The sequence below is a fragment of the Tenrec ecaudatus genome, chromosome 18 (genome assembly GCF_050624435.1).
Source record: "Tenrec ecaudatus isolate mTenEca1 chromosome 18, mTenEca1.hap1, whole genome shotgun sequence".
In the NCBI taxonomy this organism is placed as follows: Eukaryota; Metazoa; Chordata; class Mammalia; order Afrosoricida; family Tenrecidae; genus Tenrec; species Tenrec ecaudatus.
Genome location: NC_134547.1, coordinates 70625847 through 70646511, shown reverse-complemented (window position 1 = coordinate 70646511; position 20665 = coordinate 70625847). Strand labels below are relative to the sequence as shown.

The 20665-nt window shown below is 59.7% G+C and overlaps 1 protein-coding gene across 1 annotated transcript in view; it reads right to left on the bottom strand.

Moving 5' to 3' along the window:
- The window catches only part of CMIP (c-Maf inducing protein), a 169477-nt gene that overhangs the window by 10993 nt on the left and 137819 nt on the right, over window positions 1–20665 (bottom strand). Inside the window, exons 4-11 of the mRNA XM_075538073.1 lie at window positions 18559–18720; window positions 15036–15077; window positions 13165–13227; window positions 10760–10840; window positions 8339–8442; window positions 7263–7367; window positions 3741–4094; window positions 234–299 (exon numbers count right to left, since the gene is read on the bottom strand). Coding sequence (XP_075394188.1) covers window positions 234–299; window positions 3741–4094; window positions 7263–7367; window positions 8339–8442; window positions 10760–10840; window positions 13165–13227; window positions 15036–15077; window positions 18559–18720 — 977 coding nt within the window. The remainder of the gene's footprint in view (window positions 1–233; window positions 300–3740; window positions 4095–7262; window positions 7368–8338; window positions 8443–10759; window positions 10841–13164; window positions 13228–15035; window positions 15078–18558; window positions 18721–20665) is intronic.

Below are 20665 nucleotides of genomic sequence, written 5' to 3'. Positions count from 1 at the left end.
GCCGGCGGCCCGCCTTCCTGGGAGGCTCACCTGTGGGGGGCTGCAGGGGGGTGGTCACGCGCCGAGGCAGACCAAGGCTGTGCCTGGAGCTCGCTGTGTCTTCGCCTCAGTGTGTGCTCCCAACAACCCCAGGAGGCAGCGCGTCCCCACAAGGCCCCCATTGGCTGTGGGTAACAGAGGCACCCCCCTCCCCCCGGCACAGGAATGGAGCCGTGGAGACGGCATGGACTTACTCTTTGGGGAACGGGATGGGTTGGAGCAAGCTGGCCAAAGATGGTCTCCAGTCATCGTAGTCCGACCTGGAAGTGGGAGGGGACAAGGAATGCGTCACAGGGCACCTGCACCGAGTGCTGGCGACTGGCTGGGGGTCCGGCAGGAAGACCCACACCTTCGACCACGTCACCCCAGCTGTGTCGCACATGAGCCTGCTCTCAGGCCCAGAGGAGGTGGTTCCTGAGCAGCTGAGACGTGCCTCAGACAAACCCTGTCCAGAGTGCCTGCTCTCGGCCCGGCTGAGCCCAGGGCTAGTCCCTCACACTCAGCGAATGAGCCCAAGGTCGGCCTTCACACATGGCCCTGAGCTAGCGGAGGGTTAGGTCAAGCCCCAGGGACTGAGCGGAGCTGAGAGGAATATAAAGGGCGAGCCATGCAGAACTGGGTGGTGAAGGTCCGCCTGTGCTCGTCTGGCAGCTGAGAGGCCGGCGGTTCAAGTCTACCTTCCCCTGATGGAGCCCCACAGCCAGCTCTCCCTCCCAGCAACACCTGCTGCCTTGACAGCCCCGGGGAGCAGTTGGACTCGCTCAAGAAGTCACCCACACATGGGCCAGGGGCCAACTGTGGCGGCCAGCCCGGCCCTCCTGGTGCCCTGGAAGCCGTCCTGGCTTATGGACCAGCTGCTACTCCCCGTGGATGCGGACGGTGATGACGGGGCGGGGTGAGGTGCCAGCCGCTTCCACAAGCATGGCACTCTGCGGAGGGCCGGACGCCCTGCCTCACCTCACAGCTGAGGTGCAGCCGGGCAGGCCGAGAAACAGGTGGGGGAACTGAGGCGTGAGGGACCCCAGTCCAGCAGCAAGAGCACATGAACAGGGTTCCCAGCGATGGCCCGCTCAAGGGCCCTCAACGAGATGGCTTCCCAGGTCAGGGTGGCTCAGTGGTCCTCCACATGGGAATACAGGCCCACTTGCCACCCTGGGCCCCCAAGGTCACGCCAAAGGCCACCCCCCTGCGAGACAGGAATTACAGGGACCCTCACTTTACAGGTGGGCAAACTGAGGCTCAGAGCTGTTCTTGTTCTCCATGGGACCCCAATGGGCAGCATCTTAGAAAGATGCCCCCAATGACCTCTGCCCTGAGGGAACCACGTGATCAGTGGCCACTACTCCACTCTCCTCACGGCCATCGAGTCAAAACGAACTTATAGCGATCCTCTAGGGCAGGGTAGAACTGCCCCTGTGGGCTTCCGAGACTACGACTGCAAGGGAGCAGTGAGCCTCATTGTGCTCCCGAGGAGTGGTTGGTGGTTTCAAACTGCTGACTGGTTACCAGCCCAACGTGTGACCAGCCACTGTGCTCCCTGACCACAGGCACAGCCAATCCTGGGGGACTTGCCTGTCTGTGCAGGCAGGGGCACACCTGGCAGTCCCAGACCCTGAGCCTCACAGGGTCCAAGTGCTGGACAACAGGCCTGGCAGGTGGTCAGCACAAGGGGATCCGTCCCTCCCATCTGCTAGCCCAAGTGGGGCTATGGACCGCCCCCTCGACCCAAGAGCCCCTAATTCCACTGTTTACAGCTCAGTGTTTCCAACCTGCTGGCAGCACATACCCCACTTCCTTCCCTGACCCCACAGGAAGGTTAGAGAGGGCTGAACAGAGTGCCCTGTCCTCATGCCAAGCTTCCAGGTCCTCTCCAGACACACACACACACGCCTCAAGCTCCTGATGTCCCTTCTCAGGGGTGCTGGGGCCTCTGGGCAAAGTGGGGGAGGGTGCTGTCCACCCAGCAGGACTCGCTTTCCTGGGCACAGTGGACACTGCCCAGTCTGGCCCCTCCTGCCAGACTCCAAGGACAGGCCCTGGGTGGAGTCAAAGGGCAGCAGCTGAGACCTGACCACAGGCCCCGGGCCCTGCTTCCTGAAGCTCCCCATGGGGCTCTCCTCCACGTACCCGTGGGTCACCAGGAGTCAGAGTTGGTCCCGTGCCCCCAACAACCCCACCAGCAGCAGCAGCAAATGCACCCGCGTTTCCCCTGGAGACCCCCTCACACAGCGCCTTCCTCTTGCTGAGTTCCAGCGCCCTGAGTTTAGCAGAGGGAGCCCCTGGCTCCGCCCATGACAGCGCTTCCACCCCTGAAGTCATTCAGTGGCCAGAAGTCCCCTCTGGGCGGCACCTGGAGGTAAGAACAAACCAGCCACGGCCACTTGGATTCTGACACAGGAGCCTGGGTCGGGGTCTCAAGGCTATGACTGCCCGCAAGCAGGCTGCCAGCCTTTCTTCTGAGGTGCCTGAGTGGGCCCACACTACCAACATTCCAACTAGTCATCAGGCAATAACTGCCTGCACCCTCCAGGGCCTCAAAACAGAGGCGACAGGGCCTCGCTCACAGCCACGTCACTCCCCAGGGCCGCAGACTGGCCAACTTGGGAGGAGCCACGTGCTGAGACCACCCTCTGCCCTGCTAGGCCTGCAGCTCAGTGAACACTCATGGCTCCTGGTCACTGAGAGGTGGCACACTGGGACTCTAACCCAGGACTTGGACTGCAGACCTGCTCCCGCTGCTGCAGCCTCTGCTGTGCCCAGGGCTGCTAGGACGTCACAATGAGCCAGCGACTACAGCAGGCTTGGAAAAAAGAAAGAGCCAGCAGGAAGCAACCGCCCCACCCCAGTCAAAACTTCTGGAAACATTAAGCCCTGCGGTCCCACTAGGAGCTCCTCCCGCACTCCCTTGGCCAGGGTACCCATGAAAGTCCCTGAGCATGGTGGGTATCCTGAGCTACAGTCATGTCCCTGGAGCCAAGCCCCAGCTCAGATACAGCCCCTCCCAGAATGGATGAGGGGTCTCCCGCTGACCAGGAACCCGCCTGCCCACTCGCCAACACAGAGCCTGTCCAGGACAAAGGACCAGCTAGTCATCAGGCAATAACTGCCTGCACCATCCAGGTCCTGCAAAACCTGGGAGATTCCAGATGGGCTGTTCTCCAAACGAATGCCCTCCTCTGCAGAAGATATTTCCCCTGCTGCCATGGGCACAAACAGTGGACACAAACACTCCCCTCTGCAGAAGACCCCACCCCACCCAGCACTCACACACAGTAGACACATGCACTACCACACACACAGCTGCCACCTAGACCTGCCACCCAGCACGCAGGCACCTGCAGTCCCACACACGGAGTGCTGGTAAGCGTGTATGGATAACACAGACAGCCCTTGGCTCACAAGCATCCTAGTGCGTTCACACACACACACACACACGTCACACCCTCAGAAGGAGCCCGCACACCTGCACCAGCGGCACATTCATGGATGCAGGCGGCGCCCAGGGGCAGATGTGTGCAGAAACTTATGTGCACATGGATATTTGTACACGTGCCGCAGGCAGCAAGCATGATCGCCCACGCGTCACCCCAGGTTTGTACGCGTGCACATGCACTCGGCATGTTCACAGTGGTCTGTGGGTCCCTGCGGCCAGCCAAGTGGCCCTGCGACCCCCTTGCCAGAGGCCCAGAGGGGACACTCACAGCAGCTTGAGGATCTCCACATAGCAGCCGAGCGTGCGGTCAGCCTGGGGGCCCAGCTCGATGCTCATGGTGCTGCAGGCGGGGCTGACCAAGAGGCAGTCGATGAGGTTGGGCTCACTGTCGTTGCCCGAGGTGGCCGTCAGCGCCGGCGTGGCAGTGCTGGCTCGCTCCACCTCCACGTGGATCTCACTGGAGGCCACCACCACCGACTTCAGGCGCGCCTCGGACAGCGTGGCTTCCTGAGATACCAGGTCCGGGCTGGGGTGCAGAAGGCGCAGAGGTAAGGTGGGCTTCCGGTCGCAGGGCTGCTGGCAGCCGTTCCGGATTTCCTTCAGGCTGGGGGAGTTGTCGCGGCTGTGGGCAAAGGTGGAAGAGGGCACATCAGTCGCTGCAGGCTGATACCCAGTGCCCGGTATCCCAAGTCTGTAAGCCCCACCCATGCTCAGACCCCAGGCTCCGTCCCCTCGCCCCCGCCCAGCCAGCCGTTTGAGAACTGCTGGGCTGAAATATGAAGCTAGGCTTCACCACGCAGGGCTCATCAGACTCATAGGAGTCTGGCCCTTGCCAGGAGATGCACTCACTCACTCCCCACCCTGGATGCCAGACGCTCCAGGCCCTGGCTGCCTCTGGAAGGAGTGGGTCTTACTCCTAAGGAGAGGGGCTGGTGCGTGAAAGCAGGTTTCTGGTCACATTGGCTCTCCAGAGCTGGAGATCCTGAGCAGGCCCTCCTCCGGGAAGTCCTCCTGGATTTCCTGTTATTGCCACCCCGCCTCTCCTTGCCTTCCCTGAACCCTCTGAAGGCTGGGACAACTCAGCTGGGGTCTGTGGTGCATCCAGGCGGAGACCCTGCTCTGAAGATGCTGGGCCTGGGCCAGTGGGCAGTAGCTACCCTCCCTCTCCTGCACATCCCCTTCCAAGGACTGGGCTGGCCGTTCTGCATGGAGGCTCCAGGGACCCTGCAGGTCCAGCGCCCAGCACATTCAAATGCCTGGCTCAGCCAAGTCCACCAATGGTGTTTAGTAAGCACACTTGAAACTCTGCTGGGGGAGGGGGCCCGTGGCCTTGGGTGGACTGAGAGCTGTGGGTGGTCTGGGGCGGAAGGGCAGGCGGCCCGAGCACCTTGAGCACTCAGGGCAGGTCCACCCCTGAAGTACCCAACTGCACAGCTCGCCTGCCTTTGCTGGGCTTCCTGGGTAGCTTCTCAAGGCCATCTGGCTCTGCAGGCAGTGTTCCTGAGAACCCTGCTAACCTGGGTCAAGCTGTCTCTTCTCCCATACATGGGGACATCCTGTACCAACCAGAGTGTGGGGCAGCCCCCACAGGGCACATAGAGGGCTGGCCAGGGGCATGGGTAGACATGAGCCAGGAACCTAGGCAAGGTGTGGGCCTGGGAAAAGCGCCCCCTCTCTCAGGAGTGCTCCCCCACCCATAGCAGGTACTCACTCCCCACTGCTTCCCCACCCCCCCACCCCCACCCCTGGGCTGACACTGACGGACACAGACAGACCCACAACCACACAACATCTGCTGCTCACAGACACACACATATGGATGCCCCCCCTCCTGGGCCTCCATCCTGGGCATCTCTCAAGATACCAAGAAGCCTCACAGCAAAAAGTGGCAATCAAAACTGTCCTTAGACAGTGCCAGTAACAAACTATGCACCCTGGCCCGCCTGCGGGTGAGCACCCCTGGAGCCTAGAGCACATGTCATCAGAGCTCTGGGGCGGGTGGAGTAGGCTTGTCTTGGCTACTAACTGCAAGGGCAGCTCTGCGGGATTGTTCCCGCAAAGGCTGTTCCAGCCTGTGTGCAGGGCCGCTGCGAGTCCCCGGCAGTGAGTTTGAGTCGTGGGGGAGCAGGGACTGGCAGGCTGGCTGCTAACTGGACACTTGGTGCTTAGAGCCCACCAGGCCCTCTGTGGGAGAGAGAGGCGGAAGTCTGAACCAGCTCACCGCCACCAAGTGCATGCTGACTCAGAGACCCCCAGTGGCTTTCTGAGGGTCACTGCTGACGGGAGGGAAGCTCGGTCTCTCCCCCGAGCTGCTGGTGGTCTCCAACTGCCGACCACGCAGATGGCAGCCCAACACACCACCTCGACAGTCTCGGAACCAGGCAGGGCAGCTCTACTCTGTCATACAGGGCCACTGTGAGTGGCACTTAAGTCGGTGACGGTCTACAACCATAAGGACAATGACAACCACAGCCAAGACCACGACGGGGCTCTCAGCCAGAGCTCTGCATTCTTTTCTGAAACCTTCACCAGCAGGGGCATTCCCGTGGACTCGGCTTGCGGGGCGCCTCTCTCTCGAGAAGAACTGCTGCACGGGGCTTCCTGGCCGTACTGGCGTGGAGCAGCTTACCAAGCCTGTCCTCGGAGGGCAGGGCCCGTCATTGCACCAGGGGCTCTCACTGTGCCTCTGCTCCCCTCCCCTCCCCACCGCCCTGTCACATGGCACGTTAGCAACAGCTGCTCAGCTGTCGCCTCTCGGCCACAGCACAGAAGGGACGGTGGTCTCAGCCCAGATCTCCTGGATGTGTGCAGCACTTCCTTAGGATTCGCCTCCACTGGCCTCTCCCCGAGGCTGAGAGCGAGGATGCCTGTCTCCTGGCCTGCTTCTGCCCCTAGGGAAGGAAGCCCTGCTCCGATGGCCATGTGGGAGCTTCAAGACACAGAGGGGAACCCCGAGGAGTCACTTCCTGCCCCCGCCCCATTTCCACCCCCGGCTCCGCTTCTGTGTCCGCGGAGCAGTTGCAGGGAGGCCCAGGTGAGTCAGAGGCTCGGAGGAGCAGCTGGGCAAGGGGAGGAGGGCAGCTCTGGTACTCGGCCCATTCACATGAGCCTCCGGCCGGCCTGCATCTGACACGAGGGACCATGGCCAGCAGTATGCTGAGGGAGGCCCCTAAGAGCCCTGCGGTGGATCACCTGCACCATGGGACAGGTGATAGCAGTAGAGTCATCCTGGCCCATCAGACCCCCTCCAAGGACTCCGGAGGGCGCTGTGGGCATCTCAAGTCACTGTGCACCCCAAATCGGCCCTCGATGGTGAGAGAGCAGAGAATAACACAGGCTCAGTCTCACAGTGGGCATCTGCTCATGTGCGTGCACCTGGTCTGCAGTCCTACCTCCCGTCTGTCTCCTGTGCCCCCTCACAAGCTCCTGCAGCCAAATCCCAGCCTCAGGCTGCTTTGGAGGCTATGCCTCTGCCTGTCCCCTTGATGTCCCTGCATGTCTTACAGCCTGGCCACTCACAGGACCATTAGTGTCCTCTAGTGGGGCCAAGCTCCATGGGGGGCAGGGAACCGGTGGTCTCGCTTTCTCCCTGGCACCTGAACAGGGCCTGGCACACATGCACCCACAAGTACATACACACGCACACATGCACTAGGGCCAACGCTGCAGGCTTTCAGACCCAACAAGAGGGGTGTTGACACGGTTGCCACCATCTCAAAGTGTACACACATGTGCACACAGCTCAGCCCCCGGGGTATCTCATGGAGCACCACTGGCCACAGTGACTGACCTGTTGATAAACTCTTCATAGCAGGAGTAGATGGCAGCCAGGCACACGGCGACCAGGTTGGGCAGGACCCGGGGGTGGGGGCAGTGCCCTGTGGGACCGTGCATGCTACAAGAGAGCAGGTGGTAAGAAGGTTGTAGGGGGCCAGTCCCCGGCCAGGCCGCCCCGGGTATGGACTCCTCCCCAGCCTGAGTCTCCTTAGCTATGGAGAGGGGACCATCCTAGCCTCAAGGCAAGGAGGACCACATGCCTTCACTCACGGGAAGAGACCCGAGTCACGACACAGCTGCTGACCTTGCTCAGAGCAACCCCTCTACTCTCATCAGGGTCCTTGTTTGGGAAGCAAGTTCATCACAGTCACCCCTGCTGAGCTGAGGGACCAGGCACAGTCGCCATGCCCCAATGACCACAAGTCACTATTTATCATCATCTGTAACATGGGTTGATAGGCCTGCTCCCAGGCTGTATGAGTGGGTGGGGTCTGGCCTCATGGCTCATCAACAGAAACTGTGCCCAAAGGGCAGCTCAGGTCCGAGAATGGTTGCTGGGAGCCACCAGGGCGCCTGGCTGGGCATGCTCAGTGAGCTCTGGGTGAGTCCATGCGGCAGTGGGCACTGTGAGACCACGTCGAACAGTGTGGGCTGACAGTTAGTGCTTGAGTCACATGCCCGGTGTGCCCTGCACGGCCGCCTGTCACACTGGACATGGATCTGCTCATGGGATTCTAACCAACTAGAGCAGGGACTGTGCTCTTACCTGACAGATAGGGAGACCCAGGCCAAGAAAGGCTCACTGAAAAGCAAAGCCAACCACTCCACCAGCTACTCTGGGCCGAGTTTGGGAAGGTAGCTGTTGACATCGGCAACCATGGGTCCTGAACATGGGCTTACTCACCTGCCCACTGACCTACCATCCCAATTAAAGAGTCCCCACCCCCAGCATGGCTCGCTGAGGGGACAGAAGGCCAGAGAGGGGTCAGTGACGGGCTCAAGGACCCACAGCAGAGAAGACACCTCCAGAGGCCCCTCAGTGGCACTGGGCAGGCCAGGGGTGGGTGGGTGGGAAGGCAAGGGACCTACCTCTGAATGAACTTCTTCACCACCTCCATCCCCGCGTTGAGCTCGTTCAAGGCAAGGATGTACTCCTGAGTAAACAGCCGCAGTCGTGGGCATTTCCCAAAGTCCTGTCGAGAGAGGGGACGGTCAAGGTCTTAACAGCTCACAGGCAGCAGGAGGCTCAGCGACAGCCTGCAGTCTCTCCCCATCCACAGGACAGAAGAGTGAGGGCACTCCAAAGACACGTGGACACAATATGTCCCATGGACTAAGGAGCATGCAAATGCCAGTCACCACCACCCTGACCAGAAGAACCAGATGGGCCTGGCTCCCACTCACGCCTGCTCTGACACGGACGATGTGAGCAGGGGCTGGAAGGAGTTGGGGGGACATGTGTAAGAAAACTGGACATCGTCAAAGAGCCTGCAGGCCCTTACCCGTCACCATCGAGTTAGCAACCATTTCAGATCAAAAGGGCAGCCCCGGCCCAGGGACACAGCCGGAGGGTTGGGAAAGGAGGGGATGAGCCGACTCCGAGCATGTGGAACTGCTGGACGGAAAGCTATCGTCTGCTGTCAACCTCCCCCTAACTCCCAATGCAGGGTTCCTAACGAAAGACAACTGGGGCACACGTGGTCCCCAGACTCACCCCTTTGCCCTGACCCGCCCCCTCTGTGGAACGGAGCGGAACTCTAACCCATCCAAGGAAGTGGGAGTGAAGACCCTCCTCACAGACCTTACAGGGCCCAATGGGGCTGCTTCTCCTGCAGTCAGGGCCTTGAAGGCACGCTCCTGGTGGTCTGCATAGGCCATCCCTGTACACAGAGGGCAGCGGAGACCATGGAGGAAGATGAGAGGGCCCAGGTTCCTCTCTGTGCACGAGCACCCACACTGGGCAAGCAGTCAGTGGCAGCGAAGATGAGCAGTCCGGCACTGCCTCCGCTGGGAAATCAGGGCGGAGGGAGCAGCCCTCAGAGGGCCCCTTCCACCTCCAGGGTGCATGACATCCTGGAGGGTGCGCCAGCTTGAGCCCGGATCCCAGCAATCTGCATCACAGCCATTCCCTCCCTGGTGGTGGGCTAAGGCTGTCTCCTTAGAAGGGGTCTGGCAGCCTTTGGACATTAGGGTGGGGATGTACCCCTCTGTGGAGCCAGACTACTCCCCTTGGATAGCACCAGGGCAGGTGACCCAGTGGTCCACTAGGGACCAATCTCTCTGCCTCCTCTGGAGTGGCCCATGGGCAGCAGTGAAAGCAGTTCAGCTTCCGGCTTGGGCTGCGTGGACTTGTGCCTTTGATTCCGACCCAGGTAAGAAGGAGCGCTGGCTGAGACCCCTGTCCCTCTGAGCTCCATCTGCTCAGTGTTCATGGGGCCCATGATTCGCTGATGGGTGAACGGACAAGACCAGAATCCAAGGACACTGTTGGTAGAGGCCCTGGTGACACGAGGGCTGCTTGTTGGGCTGGTAACCGTGAGGTAGCAGGTTCAAACCTACCAGCTGCTTCCAAGAAGAGAGAGAAGACTTTCTACCCCCCTAGAGGGTGGCTATCCCAGGAGCCCACAGGGGGAGCTCTGCCGGGTTGTGTGAGTCGGCAGGACTCGCTGGCAGTGAGTTTGGTTTTGGGCTTGGTGCTCACTTCACGTCTATGTCCCATTCTGGTCATCCCCCTGGCATTTCACACATCACTCCTGTGCTACTTTCTGCCCACCTACTGGACTAGAGCAGGGTGTGGGCCTGCTTCTCTCAGCACCGGGAGGCTGCCAGGCAGGTGGCCCCCTCAAAACCAAGCTGGCTGTGCTGGGCAGTGGCGGCGTGGTCGGAGCCACAGTGTCCAGGGCCAGCCTGAGAGAGCTATGGGGCCGAGTGAATGCTGGCTTGGTCCCTATGCAGGCAGCTGTCCAAACTCACTGCTGTCGAGTTGATGCTGACCCACAGAGAGCCTCTTGTACAGGCTAGCCTGCCCTGGGGATGGGGGGTGGGGGTCTGAGAAGGTCACTGTTGACAGGAGAAGAAAACCCAGCTTTCTCCCAGCTGTCCCCCAGGGGGCCCTTGTCACCCAGCTCAGGGATGACTGCACAATATGGGATCTGCAGGGTCAAGTCCTGAGGGGAGAGGTCAAGAGAGAGCCCAGGACCTTTGCTAGGGACTCTGAAAGGGTGTGGTCAGGCTGACACTGCACACGTGTGCACACACACACACCACCCCCGCTGATTTTATGGACCATGGCAGGTGGCCCCTGCCCACCAGGCCCACGCCAGCAAGACCCTTCATGGGAACGAAGAGTGGGGAGGAAGCGGGAGCCTCAGCTAGTGCTGGGTCTCCCCTCTGTGTTCAGGACGGCAGGCAGGGGTCCAATGTGGCCATCGGCAGGGTTAGGCACGCTGAGATGGGGAGTAACAGTGCTGGCCACCGGTGTGGGTGGCCAGCGGCCAGGGGGCCACTCACCATGTTATGTTTGAGGATTCTCTGGACCACGGGGGTGAAGACTTCAATGACCACCATGGACCGGGGCCGCTCTCTGCAGTGCTGCGGAGAGAGGGGGAAGTCGTCACAGGGCTGGGGGGGGGCGGGAGGGGGGCACCCTGGCTCAGACCACCAGGAAAGCAACCATGCAGTGGGGCTCCTATTTGTCTGTGGTTTTGATCATAAACTCTGGGGTCGCAAGAGGAGGCTTGGGGCTTTACCCAGAGCTATCGCCTGGTGGAGATGCACAAGACCGTTGGAGGTGCCTTCACAAAAGCTGGGCACAGGGACACAGGGTTTGGACCAAGGGTGTGGGAGGCATGGAGGTGGGCAGGCTTGGCTGCTAAACAAAAGGGTGGAGGTATTGCTGAAGAAAGGCCTGGTCACCTGCTTCCAAAGCCCGCCCCTCAGACACCACGTGGGGCACGCTCTCCTCCAGCCCACAAGTGGTGCTGCAAGTTGTAGCTTACTTAGGAATTTGGAAAAAATTTATCTTTTTTTAAGGGTTCGGATACCAGACTCTTGACAATTTTGTGACTTTCCAACAGTTAAAGGATCCCTTGTAGCACGGTGGTTAAAGCACCAGGTCCCGGGTTCAAACCCAGGTTCTTCTCTGAGGAACAAAACTGCGTCTGTCTTCCTGCCTCTGGGGAGCTCCAGCCTTGGAAACCTGGCGGGCCGTTCTCTGCCCTGCCTACAGGGTCGCCGGGGGGTTGGGCTTTTCTGATTCGTTTCCTGGGCTGTGCTCCTCTGATGGGCTGGCTGGCAGCTCTGAGAGGCTCTTTACTGTCCTCGCCCAGGGTTTCTCTTAAAAACTAGCACTGAAGGCCTCTAAGTGGAGCCCAGTGGACGGGGTGCTGTTGTCTGCAACTGCCCCCCTGCACCCCTCCATTGTCTCACACACACACATGCACCACCACCACCCCCGCTGGATGAGGACAGAGGGCTCGGACATAAAAATCAGGGCTCTCCTGGGAATTCCAACCAAAATATACTTTGCACAGATCCTGTGGCTGCCGGCCTAGGGCCTGGTGGGAAAGGCCGCCCTGGGGTGTACGCACAGCTGGGGGAGCGTGGACACAGTAGGGTGGCCCTGCTCCTTCAACAGCTCTACTGGGCTGGCTGGAGGGTGGCTGTGGCCCACATGCCGCTCCAGAGGGACAGTCAACTGGCCGGTGGCCGGCCTCTCCCTCCATTCAAACTACCAAGGGGGGCTGTCAGCGAAGGCTGCAAGGATGGCTCCACCCCCCAGCACCCTCAAATTGGGCTGCTGGGAACCCTCAGGGCAGCCTGGACTGGGGCTGGGGCTGCGTCAAATACGCCCATCACCATCCAGCTTCCTCTGAGGTTGTATTAACAACCCCCACATGCTTGCCCCGCCCACAGAGCCCACGGGGGCTGTGAGAAGAGGGACCAGGACAGAGGACATAAGCCCACAGGAGGTCAAGCTCCACACCAGGTTATCGAAAAAGCCTCCGGCTGTGAGGGAGTTTGGAGGGGCGGCCCAGCCTGAGGCAAGAGTTTGGGCACGAGGGGTGTCCTGAGAGTGTGGCATACATGCTCGGTGTGTACTGTCTACCACATGTGGTGTGCACTGTGGACCAGGCCCCGCATGCACTGTGTACTGTGCCGGGTACACACCATTCCCCGTGAATGCTGTGTACCCTGCCTGGTATATGCTGGGCACAATTCCCAACGTGTTCTGTGGACCTTGTCAGGGAGTACCGGGCACCAGAAGCAGGACATCTACTGTGTAGCCTGCCTGGTAATGTATTGGGTGCCAGGAGCAGAGCACATTCTGTACCCCCTGCCTGCTATGTGCCAAGTACCAGGAGCAGAGCACATTCTGTACCCCCTGCCTGCTATGTGCCAAGTACCAGGAGCAGAGCATATGCTGTGTGCCCTGCCTGGCACGTACCATCTCCTTGCCCAGCACACAATGTTTACTATGCCCAGCATGCGCAATGTCCGGAGTGTGCCACCATGTACACAGCTGACATGTGCTATGTACCATGACCAATGTGTCCCATGTCAAGTGTGTGGTATGTACTGTGTCCGGAGCCTGCCATGTGCCATTACCATGACTGGCGTATACCATCTTAGTGTCAGGTGTGTTCTGTGTACTGTGCTCCACTAGTACCACATCCAGCGTGTACGGCCTTCCATGCCAGGCGCATACCATACACAATCCCATGGAGGCTGGGAGCTCACGGGCAACTGTGCCTGTCTCCACATGGCTGCCCCACACAGTGGCCACCCTGAGGGCAGCACCCAGCACTGCTGTCCCATCTCCAGGGCAGCCTGAGGCTGTTCCTCCAAACAGCAGGTCGGGCCCTGTGTCCTCCAGGCCTGATGCCCGGTTCCCCCAGCCCTGCAGACCCGAGTACCTTGCAGAAGAATTCACAGAGATCCGGTGGTGGGTGGTTGTTCTCCAGCAAAGGAGCGATGGCCTGAAAGACAGCAGAACAGGCCAGTCAGCAGGGGCCTGTGTAGGGCTGGCGACACCACAGGAGCCACGGCCTCGAACCTGCTGGTGGGATGCTGGCTCCCTTGGAGAATAAAGTTGCCCACCGCCCCCCTTTTGATGCCCATCCATATCCAGGGCAACAAAGGCATGGGTGGGAAACAGGGCCACATGGACAAGACAATGCCCGGGTCTGCACTGGCTGCAGCACCTGGCTGGGCCAGCTTTCTCTGGTGTGCATGTGCACGTGATTTCATCAGTTCCTCCTTGCTGGAAAGCAGCCCAAGGCTGAGCCCTGCAACATGTGGACCGCCCTCCTTTCTGCACAGCCGCCCAACTGAACTCTGATGGAATGTGCACCATTCCCAGCCTGTACAGTGTACCATGCCCGGCACCGCCGTGCCATGCAACAGGAGCAAAGCGTGTACCATGTGCCCTGCCTGGTATGTGCCGGGTGCCAAGAACACTGAAAGGTGGCCCAAGGCCGAGCCCAGCAATGTGCAGGCCCTGCCCTCCTCTCGGCAGCCAGGTCAACAGCACACCACAGCAGGGGGGACAGTAAAGGAGACCAGGATGCACACCTGTGCCTGGGGACCACCATCCGGGTGGCCACCAGCCACACCAAACTGGAGGTGGGGGTGGGGGGGTAGAGTCCTGGGGTGAGTCCCTTTCGTCTCCTGCCACCAGGGAAAGGTGGCCCAGGGTATCGTGGGTGATGGTTGGGCTGCTGACACCCTGAGGGGCCAGCCAGCGCTGCTGCTCTGTCTTCCAGGGCTGCTGTGTGTCGGCGTCAACTCGGCAGCAATGGGGTTGCCCCTACAATTTGAGCCAACACCGCTGCAGAGCCTGCTGGGGGTCAGAACTGGAGGCGGGATGCTGTGCAGCCCCTGTCCGTGGCTCCCCAGATTCTGGGCCCATGACAGTCAGCAGGGGCATTCACTAAGCTGAGTTACCAAGGGCCAGCCCCCAATTCAGCACAGAAGCTGAGGGGCAGGGTGGTGGACTCTGCCCTTGGTTTAAGGGCGGGAGTACATCTGGCTCCAGGCCACTGAGTGCACTGGCCCTCTGTACACCAAGCCCAGCACCCACTCTGTGCCTCTGCATCGTGTGCTGGCCTCCTCCTCTCCCTGTTGTGCACTGACCCTGTGTCATCACCTGGAAACTCCTATGGGTCCTGCAAATCCAGTGCAGACACCACTGCCTCTATGAAGCTCCTCTGGCAGGGAAGTGCATCAGTGCACTCCGAGCCATTAGTCTGGCCACACCGGGCTGCCTGTGGGAGGTGACGGGCTCTTTGGGGTTCAAGTACACAGCACAGAGCTTGGGACCAGTTTCCTGGCTGCCTTCTCCTGACCCAGAGTCACCTTTCCTGGCTGAAAACCAGCCCTGTTACTCTCCGATGTGTATGATCAGGCTGCAGAGAGACCCGAGTCTGGGTTCCCTTAGTGGGAGACTCGGCCTGGGGCAAGAGAGCGCCCGGCCTGGCCGGTTACCTCTCAGTGAAGTCAGCTCTGCCTCTGAGGCTGTTACAGCGTCTCGCTGGCTCTGCCTTCCAGCCCCCGTGGGAGACGGGGAAGGGGGCCCTCAATGGTTATGACCTATTTGCTGTAAACTTCAGAGATCCACAATTATCCGCCACCGATCCATGAGGCGCTGGGACGGGCAGAGAGGTAGGGGAGACATGCTTGGCATGATGGAAGAGACAGACCCCAGCTGGATCACGCTGGTGCCTCCAGAATGAACTGGGGTGGGGTGCAGAGGGGGGGGGCAGGGGGGGTAGGAAGGTAGACTCACCACAATGATGTTTTCATGCTCCTGCGGAGTCAAGTTTGTGTTCTGAGGGGCGGAAGAAACAGACAAATGCAGCACTGACAAAGGAGACTTGGTCAAAGGGCCCGCACATGCCCCCCAAATGCTCCCAGACTCTTGGATTGGTTACAGTTGAAAGAAGGGGCCTGGTAGGGCCTCGGTGGCCCGAGACCACTGAGTGTTCGAGGCAGAACCACAACGCAAAGGCTACTCTTACCCACCGCCCCATGGGGATTTTGTGCCCCCACCTCCGCTCCCTGACTAAACAGTCTCTTCCAACTCCAACGGACGCCACCTAGAAATGCGGGGCTCAGCACCATGTGATCGACGTAGCTACGACACTCTGTCCACTCGGTCTACCCTGTGTGTGTGTGTGTGTGCGCACGCAATTACAAACTCGGAAACGAAGTCACAGCCACCCTACAAGGACAGGGAGGAACTGCCTGTAACTAACTCCGAAACACTGTAACTCTTTACGGGAGTGGAGAGCCCTGTCTTTCTCTTGAGGAGTGAGCAGGCTAGTGGTTTTGAACTGCTAACTTGTAGCCACCATGCCACCAGGGGTCCTAATATATGGTTATGTACATATTATATTTATATACGCCCTCCCAACCATCACCAGTATTTATCTCCAGAACGTCTTTATCACCCCAAACAGACACCCACGTCCAGGGAGCAGTAACTCCACAGGAGCCTCTGCCCCAACCCCGTGGCCATTCTTCTACACCACCACCTCGTTTAATGTGCCGGCCATCATGATCACGTGTGCGTGGCTGCTTTCAGTGCAGTCTGTTCCCTGGCTCAAGTTCCCTTGCATGAAGGGCACGTCCGCGTTTCTGTCCCCCTTATGTTTCCATCCGGGCCCTCACAACGTGCACAGGAAACGGAATGGGAAGACAGCAGAAGCTTCCGCGACCTGGCTGGATTCCCCTCAGATTCGGGATGATGTCAATATTGTGGGGGGTGCTGAGGCCATCGGCTGGGGAAGGGCCCAGACTTGACCCTTCACAGCTAGCCTTTAGGGCCGTCTAACCAATAACACAGAGGACTAACCGGCCACCTCTAGACGTACAGTGAAGATAAGCTTCCTCCTGTTTCCTAAGCGTCACCACCCCTTCATTCCAGTACTTGCCTGCCTGTCTGCCGGCTCGGCGGCCCAGGCCGGGCTCAGCAGGCCCATTTGACACGGGAAGGAATCCTGCCACAGGTTGGCAGCTGTGTCTGCTCGCTACTGTCCTGGCAACATCCTGTCCTGGCAGAGGTGTAATGCGAGCTGGGTAGGGCACTTGGTGCCTCTGGTCCTCAGCCTCCTCCTCCTCTGTGGAATGGGCATGGCAGAAGGTCCCTGCCTGGCATGCAGTAAGTGCTTATGAAGTAGATGGGCTGGCTTCCCCATGACCCACTTCCTGCCCAAGGCAGGAAGCCTGAACTGAGGCTGGGTACATGACCCCGTAACCGCACTTGCTGTCAAAGCCTGCAGTTGTGTCCTATGCACTGGGCTGCAATGGAAAGATCAGCGGTTCAAACCCAGCAGTCACTTCAAGAGAGAGAGATGGGCACTCTGCTTCCAGGAAGCTGGGCAGGGGCAGTTCTCTTCCCTACAGGTTGCTACGAATCGGGGTGGACTTCAGGCTGACACTGGGTTGGGTTTGGTGTTGGTTAAACAGACCAGCCTGTAGCCACTGCCCCCATGACTGACCCCTGTGACCCACCTTTTCCTCTCTGTCCGAAGGGGCTTCTAACCAGCAGGCCCACGAGGTCAGGCTCATGCCCAGGAAGTGGGCAGCCAGGGCCTGCAGGGCACAGAGACCACTCCAGGCAGCAGGGAACATGTGTGGGACACAGACGGGAGGCGGCTGAGCTGTCACTCTGGTGACGGTGGGCCAAGTTTGGCTCAGAAGCCACCCCTCTAGCGGCCCCACGGACCAGGCACAGTGAACGAGGGAAGGATTCGTATTTGTGCAGCGCTGAGGGCCACGCTCCAAGGAGAGTGCAGAAGGATGTGTGTCCAAAGTGCCAAACCTGCCAAGGAGCCGTGTGACGTGACGGCTCGGGGCATACCGCCCCACTCACTGTCCCTCTCTCTGGCTGCAACAGCAGCCCCAAGAGGGTGGCACTTGTTTGGCTCCAACGCCTAGCACTGTGCCTGGCACACAGCCCTAAGCAAGGGGTAACTGGCAAACCCAGCAGCTCAGCCAGGCCAAGAGAGATCATGCCACGCAGGCAGCGCACGGCTGCCAGGTACCCGACTGGGCAGCGAGCCACAGCCGCCTGGAGCCCTGGGACAGACAGACCTGGGACAAGTGCTCAGAGAGCCCCTGCAAGTCTGGATGGTCAGCCCAGGCCTTCCCCAGCAACACGCCAAAACCCACCGCCACCGAGTCAATGCCGACAGATGGCAGCCAGCCCTATAGGACAGGGCAGAACTGGCCCCGTGGGTTTCTGAGACTCTAACTTGACAAGAGCCAGAAAGCTCATCTTTCCTCCCTAGAAGGGCGGTCCTATGGTGAGCAGTCCAACACGTAGTGCACTCCACCACGGGAGCTCCTTTGGCTCGACGATAAAACATACAATCCAACCCCATAGAACAGGGTCAATAGAATTGCCCCTGTGGGTGTTTGAGACAGGAACAGAAAGCCTCATCCTTCTCCCTCGTAAAGACGAGTGGGTTTGAACCGGCAGACCTTGTGGTTAGCATCCCAATGTGTAATCGCTCCTCTCCTTTGGCGTCCAGCTATTCCACTGCACCCACGCTAGGAGCCGCTAGGAGCAGACTTCTTTGTGGGTGTGGGGGGGTAAGATGGCGGTAGGAGGTGGGGCAGCGGGTGGGAGAGGCGGCAATGGGCCTTGAGAGCAAACCCCAGGGTTCCATTCTTCCTAGAGAATGGCCCATCGATTCCAGCCTGCCCCACAGACCTCAGCTCTGCCAGCCCCATGGTCACGTACACCAGCTCTTAAAATAACCCTTAAAATAGCCCTCTCAATGGGCTAGGCAGTGAGTATACAGGGCGGTGGGTAAAACCCATGCAACCGACAGTATGTGCACACCCAGGGCACCGCTGACCTCCTGTGACGTCTATTCTACCTGTGCCTAAAAAAATCCAAATACACTCAGCCGATCTCCTTTATGCCCACCTGCCCTCCCCCTACACACACACACACACACACACACACACACACGTGGCTTCAAGAAGTTAGCCATAAATAAGGCTAAAAGCGGACAGGGTTTCCCCTGAACTTCTGAAGCCCCCACATACAGCACCTGGCATTCCTGGGCAGTGCCCACCATGAGCTGCTGAGCCATCACGGGGAAGCTGAGCGTACTAAATCCACCACCAGGTGCCTGTCAAGGAAAGCCTGGCGACCAACTCTGGAAAGCACCACAAACCCTGTGGCCTCACCCGCAGGCCTGCTGGCCGGGTGTTCAGCCCACTCCCCTCCAAGAAGGACCCCCCACCCCACCCCTGCCCGCCAGAAGGACCCGCTTGTGCGGGCAGCGTGACAGTACCTCCGAGAGCAGTTTGGAGACGATCTCCAGGGGGGCCTGGTTGATGGAGTCGTCCTGAAGCGGGGAGGCCAGCGCCATGTCCACCAGGGTACGGATCTCCTTCAAGACCACCTCCCAGCGGCTCGGGTTACTCAGGACCTTCTTGTATTTGTAGATCTTTTTCTGGGTGGGAGAGAGATGGGGGACAGGTGGGTTACTGATCTGCTGAGGGTGGGGCACGTAGGGCAGGGCAGGGGGCGGGGGGTTTCCCGCGCCATCAGGGAGAGGCCCGGCAAGAAGGGAGACTTCCCCAGAGTCCCAGCGCCTGGCAGCACTGGGTTTCTTTCCCACGTTCCCGATGACATGAAAAAGGAACAAGGGGATTTCTCTCCATAAGCACTCAGTGGATGCGCGCATGGGGGTCCTTGAAGGTGCGTTTCTGTTCATCCTGATCCTCAGAGGTTCCCCCCCACCCCCACTATCCCAAAGAGCAGGGGTCTTGCTAAGTAAGACATGTGACACGGCAGGACATGTCTAGGAGGGGCCTAAGCCCCTCAGAAAGGCAGCTCGGCCCTAAGCATCCACCTGGCCAGACCGGGAAGGTGTCTCACCTGTGCTCAGTGCTCACCCGCCCGCCCGCGGTCGTGTCCAAGGTTAGAGGGAGGTTGGGGCAGGGGTGCTGCCTGGCTCTGAGGCGGCCTTGGTCCCGCCTCTCTCTCTCTGACATCATGGAAACAGAGGCCCTCAGAAGGCAGCGGAGGTCCCAGCCACACGCCCCCGCCCCCACTCGCCCAGCGCGTCCAGGCCTGGGAGCCTCCCTCAACTGCATACATGCTCTGCTCCTTGGGGAGGGCCTAAATTTAGTGTCAATGCACTAGCGGCCAGCTGGGATGACATGTCACAATCTCAAAGCCAAGTTTGAATGAGGAAAGGCGGGGTGGGGGAAGAGCGCTCCCCCGCTGGCCTTCAGGGTCTCCCTGATCACTTAGTTCCAGAGTCGAGAGTTACAAAGTGCTCTTGGGACTCAGTGCTGAGAAGGAGGGACCCACTGAGGTTTCAGAGCCCAGCAGGGTCCCCCGTCATGGACAAACATCCTGGTAGCTTCGAGACAGAGACACTAGGAAGAAAGGCCAGGTGATCCTCCCAAAGCCCCTTGATCACAGTCCGTGACAGTACTGGAAAACAAGCCCCAGAGACTGGCAGGTACTAGAAGCGCACAGGGGCTGTGACCACGGGCTGAAGCTGACCAGGGACCACAAAGACGGAGACACCCTGGGCAGCATCTATTGGATACAAAGCCGCCTACCATGACGGGATGGCCGCCGGCAGTCATGAGTCCACACTGACGCGAGGTGCTGGTGCCAGAGCAGACTGTGGGGTCCCACCTCCTGTGCTTTGGTTTCCTCATCTATAAATGGGGCCCCCAAATACCAGGTTGCTTTTTTTCTGCGTGTTCCCCAGGTAAACTGGGGGAGGGGGGCCTGTGGTCTATTCTGGATGGTATTACATTAAAACAAAACAACAACAAAAATAAAACAGTCCAAAGAGAGCAGCTGAAACTAATGGACGAGAAATTCTGACCCCACAGGGTCTCTCTGAATAAAACCATTTAGGGGCCACTTTACTCCAATCCCTGGAGGAATGCTGAACACCCCATTTCCGTTCCGCAGCCCACAACCTGGGGGCATGCCCCCCCATACCGACCGACGGGGCTTTCCATGTGCATCCCCATCATCCGGGATCTTTCGTATGCCAAGTGCTGACAGTAGCTTGCTCCTCTCCCTCTGCCCCGCCCCCATCCTCCCACCCCACCCACCCTACTGGCCTCACTGCTCCCTGCCCGCTCACCAGCTCCACACCAAGAAGGGCACAAGCTGCTCAGCGGGGCATAGGATAGAGGGAATAGCTGTCCCCGAGCTGAGCTGTTTACGCAAAGACCCCACACTTTTCTTCAGCTGGGGGGCCAGGGTGGCAGCAAGAGCAGAGACAAGTTCTTGTCCAGCGTTCTCTAACCCCTGGGGACTGGAGGGCACACAGAGGTTGGCCCGTTCAGGTAGAGGTTTGGAGAAAGGTGAACGCAGCAGTGCTGGTGGGGACGAGGGAGATTGGGGGGGGGGGGGAGGGAGTG